The 19,503-nt window shown below is 49.9% G+C and overlaps 2 protein-coding genes and 1 long non-coding RNA gene across 3 annotated transcripts; 2 read left to right on the forward strand and 1 right to left on the reverse strand.

The window, feature by feature from the left end:
* Nucleotides 1-230: 230 nt before the first annotated feature.
* LOC120696099 (DIMBOA UDP-glucosyltransferase BX8-like) lies at nt 231-1,946 on the forward strand. Its single transcript, XM_039979251.1, has 2 exons — nt 231-907; nt 986-1,946. The coding sequence occupies exons 1-2, from the start codon at nt 409-411 to the stop codon at nt 1,870-1,872; spliced, it is 1,386 nt and encodes a 461-aa protein (XP_039835185.1). The 5' UTR covers nt 231-408; the 3' UTR covers nt 1,873-1,946.
* Nucleotides 1,947-6,017: 4,071 nt separating this feature from the next.
* Nucleotides 6,018-7,862, forward strand: LOC120696100. Its single transcript, XR_005684010.1, has 3 exons — nt 6,018-6,209; nt 6,323-6,877; nt 6,991-7,862. It is a non-coding gene; the product is annotated as an uncharacterized LOC120696100 (long non-coding RNA).
* A 1,248-nt stretch (nt 7,863-9,110) lies between these two features.
* Nucleotides 9,111-13,575, reverse strand: LOC120682116 (phosphatidylinositol 4-kinase gamma 7-like). The gene is made up of 2 exons (XM_039963874.1): nt 13,332-13,575; nt 9,111-11,697 (listed from the first exon to the last, which is right to left on the reverse strand). The coding sequence occupies exon 2, from the start codon at nt 11,497-11,499 to the stop codon at nt 9,541-9,543; it is 1,959 nt and encodes a 652-aa protein (XP_039819808.1). The 5' UTR covers nt 11,500-11,697; nt 13,332-13,575; the 3' UTR covers nt 9,111-9,540.
* Nucleotides 13,576-19,503: the final 5,928 nt, after the last annotated feature.

Genomic DNA, 19,503 nt, shown 5'->3' on the forward strand with positions numbered 1-19,503 from the left:
GAGCAGTGGATACATACGCACGGTTGAAAACTTATTATTGAGCATGTGATGGCACGTGCGTATACGAATTTTGTCCAGGCTCCGGATCGACGGCCGTTCTAGAGCATTACTACTGTTAGTTCTGAGATCGTGCGATGCCCATATGAAGCTATATATATTCTGATTTTCTCGCAGCCCTAGAACTCTGACTTTAGTTAGCCCACTTGGACCTTTTTTAGTATCAGCAACAGTTGTTTATGTAGCATTTGCGGGCCACTCAGCTCGCTGCTAAAGTAATGTAACCTTGCCGCCCATTATTTCCGTCTACTTATTAGTTAGCTTGCAGTTCTTGTCTGCTTCTAACCACGATTGAAGATTTGAAGTCCTAATCCAGAAAGTAGTTGGCATCTAGGTGGCAGATTGGCAGCAATGGCGGCCTCGCCCAGCCGAGCCGGCCGCCGCGTCCGCGTGGTGTTCTTCCCGTTCCCGTACCAGGGCCACTTCAACCCGGTGCTCCGGCTCGCCAGCGCTCTGCACGCCCGCGGCCTCGCAGTCACCGTGTTCCACACGGATCTTCGCGCGCCAGACCCGGCCGACTACCCCTCAGACTACCGCTTCGTGTCTGTGCCCGTCCATGTGCCCACGGATGTCGTGGCGTCGGAGGACATCGCCAGACTCGTGATGGAGCTGAACGTCAGCTGCGCGGCGCCGTTCAGGGAGCGGCTGGCGGCGCTGCTTGCCGAGGAGGAGGACGAGGAAGCAGGAGGCGTCCGGTGCGTGATCACCGACGTCATTTGGTACTCGGCGCAGGCGGCAGCGAGGGAGCTCGGCTTGCCGGCGCTGGGGTTCATGACCAGCAGCGCGGCGAGCTTCCGGAACTTCATCGCCTACCCTACACTGATCGAGAAGGGCTACTTGCCTGTCCAAGGTAACTAACTAGAGCAAATTGAAATCTTTACGCTGACAGCCAAACACCAAAACTCTTCATGTCTTGTTTCCACTGCAGAGGAGCGCAGGGATGACCCAGTCGACATCCTGCCACCGTTCCGCGTGAAGGACCTGCAACGCATCGAAACGAGCAGCCTTGCCGACTTCGCCAGCCTGCTTGGGCACACCGTTGATGGAGCGCGGCGGTCCAGCGGCCTCATACTCAACACCTTCGAAGCTCTCGAGGCGGCTGACCTCGACAAGATCCGCGGGGACATGTCCATCCCCGTGTTCGCCGTCGGCCCTCTCAACAAGCTCGCGCCGCCGATCAAAAGCAGCCTGTACCAGTTGCAGCAAGACCGCCGGTGCCTCGACTGGCTGGGCACGCAGGCGCCTCGCTCCGTGATCTACGTCAGCTTTGGGAGCCTCGCTACCATGGACCCGCACGAGTTTGTGGAGCTGGCCTGGGGCCTGGCTGACAGTAAGCGCCCGTTCATCTGGGTGGCCAGGCCGAGCCTCATCCGCGGATTCGAGTCCGGCGATCTGCCTGATGGGTTTCGTGAAGAGGTAGGTGATCGAGGAAGGATCGTCGATTGGGTTCCGCAGGATGAGGTGCTTTCTCATCCTGCGGTCGGCGCTTTCTTGACGCACAATGGCTGGAATTCGACGATGGAGGCAGTATCAGAAGGTGTGCCCATGATTGCCCGACCATTCTTGGGGGACCAATACGGAAACGCCATGTTCGTGTGCAGCGTTTGGAGGGTGGGAGTGGAGGTTCGAGTGGAAGATCAGCTTGACAGAGGGAAGATCCAGGATGCTATTGGAGAACTGATGGTGAACAAACGAGGGAAAGAGGTTAGAGATAGGATGGCAAACCTAAAAGAGATGGCGGAGAAAGGCATCAAGGAGGGTGGATCGTCTCACACAGCTTTACTTAAGGTGGTTGATCTCATATTGTCAGTTTGAAACATTTGGACGCTACAAAAAAGCATATTTGTGTACTTCCTTTTTTATTCAATTTCCACTTTTTGAACCAGGCACCTAAATTTACCAGCTCGACTGATTCTGGATGAATTGTAACTCAAAACGTTGTGTTGGTTCCTGAGCACAGGGTCAGTCAAAAGTGTGCCCTGAACGCATTATTTGGCCAATAGCCCAATGACCGAATAAAATAAACTATCACTTGAAATTAAAAAAAAATGATTCCACCATTGGAAGCTTAATATAACTGCGAAAACGATATTTTGTTTAAGAAAGTAGGAGTTATATTTTAATGTTATGCATTATTGTAGAGATAGCACGAAAAGGCACAGAAGAATGTTAGTTCTTTTTTATAAAAAGGTTTAGTTGTACCTATAATCTGTGCTTTCGAAGTATGAAAGAGCAGTTATCGTATTGGGCACTTTTTAATTTGAAGACATTCCAGCATTCAAATCGTAGGTACAACGAATCATATATAGTATATAACTATTTATCATGAGCAGAGTTGTTTGGCTTGCGTCGAAGTTCTAATTCGACTAGCCTGAGTTGCGTGAGTTGTGTTAACTTGAGTTGCGCTCGGCGCGTGTTAATGTCCCAATCTAATCCGTCGGTGTTATTTTTGCGTTTTCGTTTCTTTTCTTGGTTATGACCTCCCAAGAATATAATTTTTTTTACTATATTAATAGAAACACACTCATCGAGTGTCGTTCGTTAAAAAAATTACGGGACCCACCACTCAGTGTGGACTGGCTAAGTTTAAGTTTGTGTGCCTAATACTAGGCATACGGTCGTCATGTGGACTGAATACGAAGCTGATGCGCCTCCCTGCCGGCAGGCTTGAGACCGCAGCCCAATAATAGTGGAGGTTGCCGGCCGCCCCGTCGGCCATGCAAGCCCATCCGGTCCGGTCCGCAAATTTCCATTTCTCAACATGGCCCAAGCCGTCGACGGCTTCACACCCCGGAGGTCGCGGACCCGCGTGTGTCCCCCCGTGCGCTGCGGCCGGGTGGGCGCGCCGCGCGCCGCGCCCACAGCCACCGTGACGACGTCGGGCCGGCTCATGATTTTCAAGGGTCCTAGGGCGAGTCAGACACTATTGTTCTGCTCCACATTTTCTTGGCATCGCATGAAGCAAGCATCGTCTCTCATAGTGTGTAGACTGTAGAGTAATGCACCCAATACTCTTTCTTCTTTTTTAGCATCGCTCAAGCCTCACATTATAGAGGTTCTTATGCTAACTATTTTTCATTTGAGACTGTAATTAAAAGAAAGATAACAATTCTAATAATATATGTAATTCAAGCGGATGTCCGAAAGATCTGTGTGTGACTGGTTGCGTGTCTAGCTGTCTGCTCGTATACTCCGAGTTGAGTCAAATATTACTACCTACTGCATACTAAATCTTGGGCCCCCTAAATCTTTGGCCCCGGGCCGTCGCCCTGCCTGCCCCCCTTCTAACCAGATTCATATCCATCTTCCGGAAGAAATTTACTTATCTATCTTCCACTTTATAATTCGCATGCAATCAGTTGCCCGAACGAGACGGGCTGAGCCTGAGCGGCTGGCCCATCAACAGGAGCATGTGGGAGCACGCTGGAGGCTAGTCTGGTAGGGTGGCAGGCTATTGCTAGTGGATGGATCGTTTGATTTTTTGAAGTTCAAACGTGATTTCCTCTCAAATGGTGCATCCAATTTTAATTTTATTTGAACCACTGCATTCTTCAGAATTATTCTAATAAAATGAGGTCCACTATTGTCATATTTTTTTCTATTTTTATTGTTTTAAAATGTCAACATTTTTAAATATATTGGTTCAACATTTTAGTGATACTACTTCAATATTTTAGATATACTATTGCAACATTGCCATATAAATGTTGAACTAGTTGATTCAAAAAGTTGAATCAGATTTGAAGAAATGTTGAATACAGTGTCTCAAAATGTTGAACATAATAGATCAACATAACTCATTTTTTTGCGGGTAGTCCAACGTAACTCATGTTAAGTAAATTATAAAGACATATAGTTTGAAGGAAAAAATTACCATAAATTTATGACATGTGTTGATGGGCTCATGGTCGCACTGTACAAATTTATTAGCTCCAGTAGGACCATGTGCCTCTGCTAGTGCGTTGTTCTCCATTGGCCATTAGGGCCTTAGCACTCCGCTAGTAAGCAGCAACAAATAACAAATCAGGCACGCCTGTTTTTGTTCCGTGGAGGTTCGTGGGCTGCTATAGGCCTATCAGATATATTAGCTGGACTGCTACTAGATCTAAGATGGATAGCCTATCTATTAAGATGGATAGTCTATCTATCTACCAGAAGATAGATATGAGTTCTCCCCCTTCTAAGCCGGGCTCGCGTGGTGCGTCAACAAAAGACCGCGCGCCGCACGCTCTCGACTCGACGCCTCCCGCCCCCGTTCGTTCCGACGCGCCGCCAGATGCCTCGCCGCCGCAGCACCGGGCACGAACAGCCGGCTCCGCACGCTCCGGCCCGGCCGCCGTCGCTCGCCTAGCCGCCCGCAACCTCTTCCACAGTCCTCCCCCGGGCCGACCGTTGCTGACAACGAACGAGACCGTGCGCGCGTCGTCGGGACACGCACTCACGTGCTCCGGAACTGGCCGGGGTGCTCTCGAGTAGTACTGCGTTTCGAGCCGGAGCCCGAGCGCGACACGAGCAGACGACAAGCAGACGCCAGCACGGAACGCCGGCCACTTGTGATTGCACGTTCATGCTGGCGCCCCTCAAAGTCTCAAACCCTCCGCACGAGAACTCCAGTCTCCAGCCTGCCGCGCGCCGTCCGGCTCTGAGTCAAAGATCTGGGACGCCAGAGCCGGGCTCCGGCGCTGGAGTGGAGCAGCAGCAAAGCCAGCAGCCCCACTGTCATGTGGGCCCACGCTCCCGACCGGCCCCACGTTCAGTGCCTCGGGCGGGGTAACCCCCGGACCCCGGGGGCTTGAACCCTCGCGTGATGTCTCGCGCCCATTTTTGTTTAATCCGGCCAGCACGACGCAGTTGGCGCCAGATCTTTGACCGGCCGGGGGGGAGCGCTGAGCTGATTAGACTGAGATCAAAACAAACAAGCATTAGGCCCTAAAAGATTGCTGCTTACTAGGGCCAAGAATCTTGACTGTTACGTAACGTGGCCTCGCATCACTTGGGTAACCTCAAACTAAACCTCCCCGATCAGCTTTAATAATCCGTCTCTCTCTCTCTCTCTCTCTCTCTCTCTCTCTCTCTCTCTCTCTCTCTCTCTCTCTCTCTCTCTCTCACCACTAACCACTGCCGCCACTTGGACCTCCGGTTCGATCACGCTGCGCAGGGTGGTGGCCCGGCCTCGGTCGCAACAAATGGCAAGGCGCCACGTCGAACGGGCGCAGCCGCACAGGCGTAAACAAAAGCAATCGTCTTCTTTAACAGTTTAACTCCGTGTCGTGCAAGTAATTAAGCGCAGATCTTGGTAGCGCTTCTAGCGCGGTGCTGTGGACCTGCGAAGGTAAGGAATCCGAGACCGTCGCTAGCCTAGCCATCTCCCTGACCTGCACGCGCCCAAAAAAAAAAAGCACTGCGCTACAGAGGGCTGGATGGATCGATCTGACGCGACGTGACTGCCGATGTTTTCACCGCGCACCATGGCTCGCCGATCCGAAGACACGGCAGGAGGGCGACGCGTGCGGCTCGCACAGCTCATGCCTCCACTCCGCGTGCGTACGGGAGGATCGGCACGGCAGGCGCCTCAATGCGAGGGAATCGGAGCCCGCGACGGTCGGCCCGGAGTGGCCGGCCGGCGACGCCGTGCGCGCGCCGGAGATCGGCTGAGAGTGAGGCTCCCGGCCGGCCTCGCGTCTTGGCATCCTCCGTTCGGTTCCATGTGCGGGCCGCCAACCGACGCGCGATCGAGGACCACCGCATCGGCGCGCGGGACGCGGGACAAGCCGGGGGCTTAAGAAAAACGGAAAGGCACGACGCGACCAAGGACAGTTTGGTTTTCTAGAGGGGGAGGCGTGTCAGGACGGCGATTTGAATACGCACTGGGCTCGCTTTGACTAGCATCGGAGTTTCGCAGTTCTTTGAGCAGATCACTGTGGGTTCAGCTCCTCTGCGGCAGACTCCTTATAAAACCCTGCACCTGCCACCTAAACCTCTCCTTTCCTTTGATTCCGGTTCTGAATCAGCGGCTCCGTGCAAGACTGCAAGTTGCGAAGCTGCTGAGCAGCAAGGGCGTGGCAACCGGCAAGATGAGGCGCGCAGGTGTTCTTCTGGCGCTTCTGCTCTCCTTGTCTGCGCTGTCTGCCTCCGCCGCTGAAGCACACAAGGTTAGTACAGCTTTGCAGGAACATCCAGTTCATGGCATCATCAGGCTGCAAGTACAACTAGGAACAAATATTCTCAGTGCCAGTTCTGACTTTTTCCGCCGGAAATAATGCAGGTACAACGATTGGGAGGAAATGCGATCCTGTTAACGGGCCGGAAATGGTTGAAAGGCCGGAAGATAATGGCAGCTCTTGGGCATGGAGATGCCGCCAAGAAGGATGAGGTGGTGGAAGGAGAGGGAGCCAAGAGCACAGGTGCAAACACTGTCCATGTCCATGAAGAGGAGAAAACTGTAGAGGATACTGTTGTCGGGTCGAGTGGTGAGAGCGGCGGCGGCAATCACAGATTTGCCGGCCTCGTGCCGTTCAGTGCCGATTACCGCACTCCGAGAACTCACCCACCAAGGAATAACTGAAAATGAAGCAGGCAAATACTTCTCCTTGGTTTCTAGCCTCTGATAATCGATGTCTTCCACCTAATCTTCTGCTGCCACTGCTCATTGCGTAATCAAGTGTAGTTGCTGCTTTTCTGAATGCAAACCACCAGTAGGACGAGTAGAAGTATAGCATGAACGTTGAAGACTGAACAGTGGCCTGAAATGCATCATTTTCTCGTTGCTGCAGGAGCAAATCAAGAAGCAGATGCACCTGCTGAAGCTGTACATGACTCGGTAAGTGCACTGCTCTACCAATTCAGGGTGTCATGCCTTTCTGCAGCACACATTTGCTGACCACTGTCTGCTGTGTTGCTTTGCTTATATATGTCTGCAATCTCCGCTTTCAGGGTAAAAGGAGCAAGGGATCAGCAACTCATGCCACTTTTTCGGCGCCAAGGCAAGGCGATACGGCTGCCGTGGCCCCTGAGGTCCTCGGCATGGATTACAACTTGAAGCTGGATGCCCGTCACCACCGACCCATCAACAACGACGCTCCGCTGCTGGACGATCTCGCCAAGATGCCCTAGGTATTGTGAACTCGGGTATAGCTCCTGGAGCATGGCATATGCTGGATTATCTTGCTTTACAGATACATCTAACCACAGTAGCCATTAGCTAATGGTTAGCTTAGCTAGTTAGGATCGGAGCTCGCTCTCCAAGCCACATGTAGCCCGTTCTTGGCACTCGTGGACCCATCTGAGTTCACTGGAACGGGCAGTTTTGATTGTAATGTGCTTGGATGGAGAGCATCTGCAATTTCTCAGCAGTACTTCTGAGTTCTGAAGTTGCTGACAGTAGAGTCTGATGGTGGTCTTCAGGTAGTATTCACGAATCAGGATCAGGTTGCAGGATGTGGGCCTACAAGGCAAACAGTTATGGAGCTGTGCCCAGACTTTCAGGGAGAGAGATGTTTCGGCCTTCTTGAGCCGGAGCACCGGCCCACTAAAAAGGGGCCGATCTATATTGGGCCTATATTTGGGTTTATGCTTTTAGATCCCTCATACCGATTTTCTAAAGGCTCCAGTACCTCTCATGCTCTCAGAGAAAAAGTTTGAGGTTACGGCACCAAAAATCAAAAAGAAAAAAAAATTGAGAGTTTGACCTGAACCGCGGTCTACGGATTATAAAGTTTTTAGTGGAGGCAGAGACACCTCTGGTGGGTAGCTTATCCTTGGCAGTTTAATTTGGGATCTGGAGCTTGCCTAAATTTTTTTCTTCGTCATGCTGCCTGAATCAGTCTGTACCTTCCTCTCTCTTTTTCAAAAAAAAAAACATAATCGGTCTGTACCAGTTGCAAGATTCAGTATGTTGTAGTTCGTGGCGTCTCCCCCACATAACGCCAACATGCGCCCACCATGCTATCGCCGCTCTGCACTGTCTGCAGGAAGCGAAGAGGCATCATCGCAGGCGTACTAGGCGCGTAGCACACCAGAACAAAGCAGGGCGACACCAACTAGGCAACTTGACCTGCGGGGGCCTGCGGCGACGGTGACGCTTCCGAATCTTGTGCCTGCTTGCCTGCTCGGGGCCAATGGCTGCCGTGGCGGATCACGAGAGCTTTTTTGCACTTTGGGCCCCATGCTGCCCGCCGGGATAAGCCCGCCGCGACGCGGCGCTGGCTGCCAGTGATAGTGGCAGGCGGCCTCGGCCTCGCCCTCTCGCTGTCGCTCGAGCCGCGCTCACCATCGAGGCAAGAGCGGCCTACGCGCATACACATGTTGCTGTTGGACTCGGCGGATGGATGCCACCGCCGGCGATGGACGTCGTCGTCCGCACCCAGACCGGACTGGTCACTCTCCTGCTCCGAGTTTTATCTCATTTTTTCGGTGTGGAACAAAAAAAACACGCGATTTGACTGAGCCGTGAGCCGGACCGGCCACCTAACCCGACGGCAATAAAAAATGATTCAAGGGTCAATCATGTTATAGATAACGAAGGGATAACACCACCGGTGACGAGAACGAGACGTGCGACGACGCCTTCAGACCTTCTCCGGATACCGGAGCCCACAAGATCGCAGGCAAAATCCTGCTGGCGATATCAGGAACTAACCTGCCCAGCCACCGGGCTCGAGCTCCTCCAGGCGCCTGCTTACGTCGCAGCAGGGAACTGAGTCAAAAGATTGGCTCTTTTCGCGACAAGATATTACAGGATATCATAGGAGAGCACAAAAAAGATTACAACAAATTAGTCAAATCAGCGGATGTTAATAAACCATATCTGGAGGCGAGAGAGATCGACGTGAACGTACGAGCCCCACGCCGACGCGATCGACCAATCATTGCAGCTGCGGAGTACGCGCGCGCGGCACATGGGACGCAGATCTGTGGGCACATTTCTTTGACACTTGCTGAACCAAAGTTCCAGATCGTTCCTTCGAAGTATCAACGTACTCCAGTTTTCAGCACGGCTAGGGCACAGACAAGCTCCAATGAAGAGGAATACAGAGACAGAAACTGGCAGAAGATAAAGTGACAGCAGGGGATGTTCATGCACATATCTGTAGCAATATCATAGTTCATATCATCATGGTAAGCGTCTCCAAAATGGTACAGCGGCAAAAGCCGAGACACACAAGGCGATTCATGCCCCAGCAGGCCAGCACGCTCACCACCACCATCATCAGGTACGGGCCGAGATCGAGCCCCGTGTTGCGAGGTAGTAGGAGCACTATGTACATATACAAAGAAGGAAAGAACAAGGGACCCCATATGTCAAACGCTATGCACAGACACACCCCTCTCCCGCAAGCCTCTTATCTCATATGCCAAGGACGGACGGTCTTATTCTCGAACCACCTCTACGGGCTCCATACACCTAAAAGAGTATATATAGTACCTGCTGCAAACCAGAGCTCGAAGAACTACATTACCTTGGTAGCTTCTCTTCTACTGCTTTCAAAACTGGCAAGACGTGCCCAGCCTCAGCATCGGACGAGGGCCGCCACCAGTAGTGTGCTTCCGGGCACGGAAGGCGTTTGGGAGCAGCTCCTGGAACATGTCGAGGAACGCACTCCACTCTCTAGGGCCCATGTCCGACACCTTCACAAAACTGGTGCTGGGCGGGAGCAGCTCATTGGCGCTCCTGCTCCCGGACTGATGCTCACTAGCTTTGCCACGGTAGTTTGTTTTACACACTTTACCCTTTGGGATACCTGTATGGTAGGCTTTAGATTTCCCAACGAAACCAAGCCCCTTCATGGACGAGGATAGCTTTGAGATAGAAGGAATCTTCTGGGGTAATTCATTGGTCGAGGTGTAAGCATCCTCCCCAGTAGTGCAGGCATCATCCTCGTCCTCTTCGTCTTCCTCATCACACTCATCTAACTTGGACAGTGGATTCCTGGAACTTGCCTTCATGCTCCCGAACTTGCTGAAGGCTGGTAGTTCAAAGGCATCATCAGAATCATCCTCGCTGTCAAGAGGGAACTGGGTGAAGTCATCATCGTCATCTTCAACTCCGGCTTCATCAGGAAGAAAAAATTCTCTTTCCTCAACCCATTTCCTTGCTTCCATGCAGAGAAGCTCAAGCTCACTTGGTTCCTCTTCTTTTCCAGTGAACAGCCTGCTCATCATCTCTCCAATCTCAGACAGGCAGAGGCCAAATGTTGCAGCTTCCTTGAGAAATATTGTTGACAGCACCAGCACTCTGATGCACGCCTCACGTATCATGGGTAGCTCCATCCTGAGCATTTCAGCATCTTTAACAGGGTCAAGTCTTGCAATGTAATCAAGCTCCTCCTCAGAGAAAGGAACTGATGCCTGAGGCCAGTGGATCCACTCAAAGTAAGGGTCTTCTAGGCATTCTGGCAGACAAAGACCATGGTCAATAGGAATGAGTTGTGTCTGCTCTCCAAAATTGTCAGCCCCAGGACCAAGCTTCCTGACCAGAAGATTTCCAGCATGCCTATCAGTGTTGAAGATCCTAATGTCAAGTATGCCAATCCTATGCACTGCAGATACAGGGAAGCTTGACGTCCCATGGTCACTGGCATCAAAATCATGTGGAATGAACTGCTGCAGTGATGCAATCTTGCTCACAGCTTCTGACTTGTTGCAGAAAACTTTGCTTTTGCACCCAACACAGTCATTCACATTGAACACGGTGTGTGTTATCTTGACCAGCATGGTGAGAGGAACATTTGCAAAGTGATCATAGTCAAGAAGGTAAGCAGCAACCTCTCGGAAACCTGTCTCACCAACTCGCACAGATCTTTTGAGGCCTGGCTGTCCCAGTGCCTTACCCACAAAACCTTTTGGGTTGTTTGGGGCAAATGGTTCCTCATCAGTTGGCTTGACAATTGCAACACGCTCTCCCCAGATGTTCTTGAAGTAGTAAGCACCACCCATCCCACTGTTAACTGCTACTGGGTCAACACCATTCCTTATGGCTTTGATGACATCCTTAGCAAGCTGCTTCATCCGAGAGGAAGGGCTTGAACAGCCAAGGATTTCAATAAGCCCACTCCTGTCTTGCTTCCAAACATCCTTTCCAGTAGGGGAGAGGCAAGGTGTGGAATTGCTTCGGTGAAGCTGATTCCTTTTGAGAAGCAAAGGTGAGTCATTGCGAATGCTGCTAAGATCATTACTCAAAACCAGATCACCAAAGGTCAGAGAGCTCTCATCAGTGGGCACATTGAGGGCTATCTGCAGCTTCTTTTTCACAGCTTGCACATTTTCACCCCTCTCCAACTCGATGCCTAGGACAGAACCATTGTCAGTTTGGACAAAGACTCTCTTCCAGCTCGGTTGCCTCCCCTCAGTTCTGCTACCTCCAGGATAATCACTGCTGAAGCTCCGATCTAGGACTGCCACAGCCATCTGTGTCTGAACAGGACAGTCCAAGTCCCTGGACATAGAAGAGCTGAAAGGAGCTGACTTTATCTGCTAACTCCTCTCCGTGCACTCAACCAGAGAAGCAAGCAAATAAGCAGCAAGGTGTGGACAAACTCTTGCAACTAGCAGACAGTAATCTTGGAGAAGAGAAGATGCTTTCACCACCTCCGCATCAACTGAAAGCTCGATATCACTGAACCATTGGTTGGTATATGTATCCTGAGATAAAAAAGAGAAAAATGGATAATCAACATATTGCACAAAACAAGCTTCCATGGATTGATAAATGTAAGATTCAAGACGACGACGACAACAACAACAACAACAACATAGCCTTTTTTCCCAAGCAAGTTGGGGTAGGCTAGAGATGAAACCCGAAAAAAATAAGTTCAAGGTTCAGGCACATTGATATCTAGTCTCCAAACGCTCCTATCCAAAGCTATCTCTTTAGAGATATTCCAATCCTTAAGGTCTCTCTTAACCGACTCATCCCACGTCAGTTTAGATCATCTAAATTATAAAACAGCGGGATAAACTTTGATACAAATGGATTAAGAAGCATGTAGCATACTGACAGAGCATCTAAATTATCCCTCTAAATAATATTCTTTCTACCATCTTGTTTGCTGAATCAGGTTGTAGCACTCTTTTACAGAGCAAGAGGTAGCATGGTTTTATGAGGGATAAACCTATTGCAGTTGTTGATCAGAACAAGTTGGGCAGAATACACGGAGAACTTGTAGAAACCTTGCATCTGGTTTTCAAATTTCTTAACAGGAACATATTGATCAATAATATTTTGGTTTGACCATAACAACATTAACAAGAAATAACAGTAAGCTTAGATCTCAATATCAGGGAGACAGTAGAATGAATTGAGTGGCATTCAACATCCCACATAAGAAGGTAACTGTACCCTTGTCTTCTTCACCAAATCACCAAAATGAAAAAAAAACGAACATTTAATTAGCCTCTTATCAGGAACAATGACCATCTGAATATAAATTGAGATCATTTTTCCTTTTTGTACAGAAGGTGATAGTAGCTCATGAGAATCAAGTAAATGAAACAAGGCTACGTCCCTATGGCATGTCTGTAAGACAAACAGATGATTATACGATGAATAGCTACCGAAACTAATCTCAATCGCTTCAGGTATAGGCAGATTTGAGTTGCATGCAAGCAGAAATGAACTGGAATGAACTAACGGTGAGAAGCTCTGTAAGAAATCCACGGTTCTATTGATTGCTCCACAAAGTACTCAGAACAAATCATTTCCCCACGCAGACAAAAAAAAAACTCAAGAGTTTAAACTGGATAAATCCCCCCTTCGCTGACCCGATCAAATTGTTCAAACAGCTCATACGGTTTCAAACCAGCGGGTTGAATCATAAGGAGCGTGTAGATTCCAGTAAAATGGTATTTGGATTTGTGTGCCATTTTACTGGAATCTACACGCTCCTTATGATTCAACCCCACAAATCATCGATCAAACAGCTTTAGAGTACAAGCTACGCATAGATCCTACACGTTTCTTCAGGAATTAAGCCAGCTCCAAATCCCACACATTGAATAACACCAAAAATCACAAAACTGAAACACGCCTCCTGCGCATTTTAATATCCTGTACCTTGCATTCACCGATGAAATTTTTGAGACGATGCCAGCGGTCTTCACTGATGCGCTGGATCGACACGAGAACGAAGCAACACGAAATCACTCGGAGTCGCAGGTTCTCATTTCCATCAAACAGTTCCGCAAAATCCGGAAATTTCCCAAGCCCGCACAAACCCCGCCCGCTGCAGCTCCGGCTCCCGTCAGATCACAGGCCGAGGAGTGAGGTGGGGACTCACCGGCCGGACGGATCCGAGCACTCGCGAGCAAGAAACGGCCAGAGCGCCGCCTCCCTCCTCCTGCGGCGGCGGAGATCCGACGTCCGGTCGCGTCGCCGGCGCAGATCCGGCGGCCGGGCGGTGCACCGTACGCGTCCCACGGTGGCGCGATTTGTGTGCCTTTTTTCCGCTCTTTGTGTGATTTGTCCTTTTCCCTCCGGGCTTAACTCGTCGTAGACCCAAGAGACGGGTTAATGAGATAACCGCGGTTAACGTGACCCCTCCTCGCATTCTTATAGCCTCGCACATTTTCGATGAAGTCCCTCGGAGTTCCGGTATTTCTTGGAGTTGTACTAATTGTCCGCCCCTAACTTCAGGAATAACGACAAGAAAAATTGCGAGTTGCACAATATGGTACTAAAATGTACATCCCTCGTGCAATTGGCCGCATAAATTGCGCACAACAAGATTGATGAGGTCAGCCTGCGGGCTCGTGCGACAATTCGGAAGTTTTTCCTTTTGTGTTTGTCCACATCACAAGATGAAAAGAGAAGTATTATAAAATTGAGTATGATAAAATTAAGGATGTATATAATCATTAATTGTTTCGCTCAATCCATCCTGTTTTCATTGTTGTTTTCTAAACTTCCATTAAATTCTACCATTTTCGTCCTGTTCGGGTGCACTAAATCCGCTGGGCTGGCTGGCTGGGCTAGGTGGTAGGAACGGAGGCTGGTGCACAGGGTCTGAGCGCCGTTTGGCTGGCTGTCGCGTGCCACGGAAGCCCGCAGCGCCCCGAGACGCTACATGCACACGGACCGCCCCGCCACGCGCACACGTGGCGTCCTGGGAGTGGCGTGCGGCCGGCAGACCCCGGATGTCAGCGGAATATCACAGCGATTTGTGTACGCAGCGCGGGTGGGCATAATATGGGAGGAAGGGCGGAACAAACCACACCCTGTATTTATTAATCAGTCCATCTAACGCCGCCGACTAACATCATGTTGGGCTGCCAGCCAGCCCAGCGGATTTAGCGCATCCGAACAGGATCTTTGTTAACATATCTTTGGTAAATAATTTAAGTTGACACCACAAAGGTAACAAAACTTAAGACTTACCCATGTGGCCATGTATTCATGTACAGATAATCAAACAACAATTTAGCTTCTAAAACAAAAACCAAGTTATGAGAGCTAAGAGTAGTTAGTGTAGTCATGTTTAAAGTGTGGCAAGCTATCATACTTTTAGGAGCAAAACCTCTTGGCAACAACTCTGCTTATTAAAAAAAAGGAACAAGTCCATTTTACCCCCCTGAATTTGTCAAGGAGTCCGGATTACCCCCTAAACTACAATAACGGGCATAGAACCCCCCCTCAACTCTCAAAACCGGACAAATCACCCCCCTCGACTGTGTGGAGGTGGTTTCCCATGGTGGGTCCCACTTGTCAGTCCCTCATCTCTCTCTTTCCCTCTTTTCTCTCTCTCCCCAAGCTCACCGCCGCCGCCGAGCTCTCTCTCTCTGCGGATCGAGCGCGCACCTCCTTGCCCTCCCCGTCGGCCATGGACCTCGCACGCGGGCGGCGCAGCGCGCCTCCCTTCCTCGCCAGCCGCCGGCGCCCCTCCTCCCTCCCCTGCGGCGGCGGCGGCGGGCGCGCGCGCAGGCGGGGCGTGGCAGCGGCGGCGGCGGGCGGGCGGGCCATGGCCGGAGCTCGAGCTCGGTTGTTGGCGGAGGGCCACGCAGCGTGACTCTCCGGCCTCCCTCCCTTCACCGCGCGTCGCAGCAGCGGCGACTGGATCCGCCCCTCTCTCTCCCCCCGAGCTCACCGCCGCCGCCGAGTTCTCTCTCTCCAGCGCGTAGGCGGCGGCCGACCCAGGCCTGGCCGGCGGGAGCCCGGCGCGGCGGCCACCACACACAGGTGGCCAGGCCATTGGCTGCGCCTGCTCTCCCCGCATAGGTGGCCGGCGGGCGGAGCTCCAGTGGCGGGGCGAGGCGGCGGGTGGGCGGATGGAGCTCCAGCGGCGGGGCGAGGCGGCCGGCGGCTCGAGAAGGCGTGGACCGGCGGCGGGCGGCGCTGGCGTGCGAGCGGCGCGGGCGTGGACCGGCCCACGGCGGCCGGCGGCGCTGGCGTGCGAGCGGCTCAAGATGCAGGGGTTGGTGAGCTCGGGGAGAGAGAGAAAAGAGGGAAAGAGAGAGATGAGGGACTGACAAGTGGGGCCCACCGTGGGAAACCACCTCCACACAGTCGAGGGGGTGATTTATCCGGTTTTGAGAGTTGAGGGGGTTCTATGCCCGATATTGTAGTTTAGGGGGGTAATCCGGACTCCTTGACAAATTCAGGGGGGTAAAAATGAAAGCCAAAGTGCTAATGAAGTATCGCACATGGCAGACCTGGCTGGAATCAGGAGAGTAGGGCAGCCTTGCTTTGCTTCGCTTTTGGGGTAATGCCATTATGAGCAGTCCTAATCCTACGACGATTGGTCAGCATTTATAAATGTAAGTGATAATTCACTAATTACTCAGGGTCCGTATGGAAAAGGTAATACCAAGTCCCTGTCAAGAAAAATAAAAATATCTACGTACTTTTGTGCAAAACGAGCCCTGATACTTTGATGCGTACAGTAGCGCGCCGAAGACAGACGAAAAAGAAAAAAAATATGGAGCGGAATAAGGACAGCCATCACTCCAACTGTTTGCTTTGGGATCGGAAGGCTCTAGAATCCCCAGTACGACGGCCTCCACATGGCGACGCGCGACGGGACGGTGAGCGCACCGCGGGAGGGGCCCACATGGCAGCCAGCGCGACCGGGCCCGGCCGCTAGTACAATCAGGGTTCACCAAACCGGTCCGGCCCGGTTCCGATTTGGACCGGTACCAAACCGGTCCAAATTCAAAATTCAAATTTAAATTCAAAAAATAAAAAAAAATAAAAAAATCATAAAAATACTTCAAGGTGCGACGGATCTAATGGTGTCAAATTTTCTCAAAAATTCATTCATTTAGTATAGTTTGCGGCGATTTGAAGTTAAACAAAAAAATGTGCATACAAAAGTATACAAATACAATGTAAAAGTAGTAAAAAAAGAATTAGAGGGTTCATTTAGACTAAAACATGTTACAAAAACATTCATTTAGTATACTTTGCGGACATTTGAATTTAAACCAAAAAAATTTTGAATTTGGCCGGTTACCAGTCAAACCGACCGGTAAACCGGTCCGAACCGATTGCACAGCGGCTTTTGAATTCAAATTTGAATTTGACCGGTTCCGACCGGTTACCGGCCAAACCGGACCGGTATAACGGAACCGGACTCCTCCGGTTTGGCCGGACCGGTCGGGAAGGTAAACCCTGCGTACAACACGTCTCCTCGGCTCGTCTCTTCGTCGTTGATTTTGCAGAAAGCACCCTGTTGTGGCTTGGAGACGGAGGCCGCGTCATCTCACGAGACGACGGGAGCGGCTCATGCTCCGAGGTGGAGAAGGCGGCTCCATCAGCGTTGTACGGCTCGTCTCTTCGACTCGACGACGACCGGATCTCGTTTGCATGCGCTCTCCTCTCTCCTCCTCCGTTGCCTTGACGCCCTCTCCGCACCACCCATTGCCATCCTCGACTCCACCATGGATCTTTGGCGACGGCGGCGCCACTGGCCGGCACGGCGGGGGAGAAGGCAGCAGCGGCAACCGAGAAGACGTCTTCGAGCTACGGCTAGGCCTTCAACGCTGTGAGCGAGATCGAGGCGTATGTGATTGTTGAGCGGATCTGCAAGAGGCCATTCTTCTCGAGCTTCTATGTTCTGATGAAAGAGCTATCTGCTTTCAGTTAGATGTGTGGCATGCTTATGTTTAGGAACTTCAATATACTGCCTATTCAGTGATTGCAGTTATGTTTGGCTTCAGAAATTATCTCCTTTGGCAACCATTGTTATGCTGCCTACTCAGTGATTGCAGTTATTTTGATCCCATAAAGAATAAAAAAACTGTTACCTGAATATACAACTATCAGCAGGATGGGATCTGCTTCTGATTTTTTTTTTATTGTTTCGGTTCTTACTTTGATTTATCAATCGAAATGAAGTAAGTTCAATTTGGTCTCCAAGTAGACACGTTACTATCATTGGTAGCAGCTTCTGAAGATTGAAATTGTATGACTGCAGTTTTGTTCAATTCAGAAAATAGAAGTTCTGAAAATACGTATCTAATTTGTAGCTGCAATTGTTTTAGTGGCTGTTAGTGCCTGCGAGCATGCATGCTGTTCTTTGTTACTTTTCTTGGTTATTCTATCTTTCTTGGATTATCTAATTCTTCTGTATTATCTAGTCTAGTTCTGAAAATAGCATGGTTCTAAACTACTATCTGATATCTGTAAATGACAACATAATATTATACAAAATGGTATTTACAATTGATATTGACTACATGCAAAACATTAAATTGCTTGCAGATAACTCACAGTCTGTGGATTGTATCATCTGTCTTTTTAACTGTCTCTATGTCAGATTCCAGTTCCTTAGAGATGACCCGTCTGTGGGTTGTACGTGCCCTAACCCGCGGTGCGCGGTGAGACCGAGACGCGAGAGAGGCGAGTGGCGAGAGCCCCGGGCGCGGTCCAGTGGTAGCGCGCGGTCGTCGAGGAACGAGGAGGCAGGAAAAATCTGGCCGCCCCGCCCATGGTCCGCTCGTGAGCTCCGATGCTCCTCCGACGTGTGCTTGTGGGTTGTGGCTGATTTTTTTTATAATGGTTGTGGCTGAAATTGACCGAGCAGACTAAACGATTGGGTACAACTCTTCGACATGAGAAACTAATAATTTCAACTTTAGCCAAAAATATATAAAAAATAAAAAATTAAATAGATTTAAGATGAAAAAATATTATATAATTAATCTAATAATATTTATTTTATAATATTAATATTAATATTATTTTATATAAATTTGATCAAATTTAAAATTGTTTAACTCGTCGGAGGTAAGAGCTACAATTGTTTTGGATGGAGGGAGCAGTACATTTGGCGCAAAATTGGGCAAACATCTCGGATGACGCTAACAGTTTCTTAAACTTTTGCGTGCCTTTCCGTTAATCCGGTCCATTGTGAGCTGTTTACCTATAATCTAATCAGTTTGGAGTTCGAAAGTCTAGCTGCATGAGCACCTGAGACTGGACCACCTGTTGAATCAGCCTGATTATACCGGTCATATTCTGAACAAGTGTGCAGATGCACTTACCTGATGTTTAGTGGAGTGATTGACTATTCCCGTCATGGTTAGCTTTCCTCAGGCTCTCAGCTGTCTATTTCTGCTTGATGCATGCAGGCATGCAGCCATGCATACGCATGGACCCCAGTACCTGGTCAAACTCGGGCGTTGACACCCGCGAGCGCCGGCGATGTGGCTAGCACGACTGGTCGACTTCTTCTCGAGAATTGGCACAGATATCTTATTTTAGTTTGCTAATTAGCGGCGCCATGCAGTCAGAAGAAATGTGGTCGAGATCTGCGGCTTCGGCCCTGTTTAGTCCAAAAAAATTTATATAGGACATGTCACATCGAATATTCGGACACATACATGTAGCATTAAATGCAATTGAAAAAATAACTAATTACACAGTCTAACTGATTAGCACGAGATAAATCTTTTAAGCCTAATTAGTTCATAATTAGATATTATTTGTCAAGTAACAACAAAATGTGCTACAGTACAAAAATTAATAACTTTTCACCAACTAAATAGAGCTGATATGTGCTAAGTATAGTGTAGAGTAAATAAAAAACAAGTTCTCTGTCCCTAGTCCTAGAGCAAAGAACGTGCATGTCTGTCCGTGAAAGATGAGACAGAGCTACCTGCCCTACTCGATCATTATTCATCAGGCTTGGCCCGCTTGGGCCCAGAGAATCACTTGGCGGTAAAGGACGAAGGGCTAGATAGCCAGGCGCTAACGAACATGTCATTGACCGGCAGCACAAGTGCCCCACTCCACTGCCACCAAAGCGACATCTTTGAACCATCGTTCTCTTTCCTAATCAAATACGCTCTTTATTGAAATAAGGTAATGTCACGGAGGAAGAAAGCATGGCGAGAATTTTTTGCCCCCACCAACAATTTACAGTATTTATAAGCTGCTATTCTAAGATCGAAGCAATGTGAAAATCCGTCGTGCTCGTAATTAGCACACTGCCGCCTACTCCTACCAATAAAAGG

This window comes from Panicum virgatum, chromosome 2K (assembly GCF_016808335.1).
Source record: "Panicum virgatum strain AP13 chromosome 2K, P.virgatum_v5, whole genome shotgun sequence".
Classification (NCBI taxonomy): domain Eukaryota; kingdom Viridiplantae; phylum Streptophyta; class Magnoliopsida; order Poales; family Poaceae; genus Panicum; species Panicum virgatum.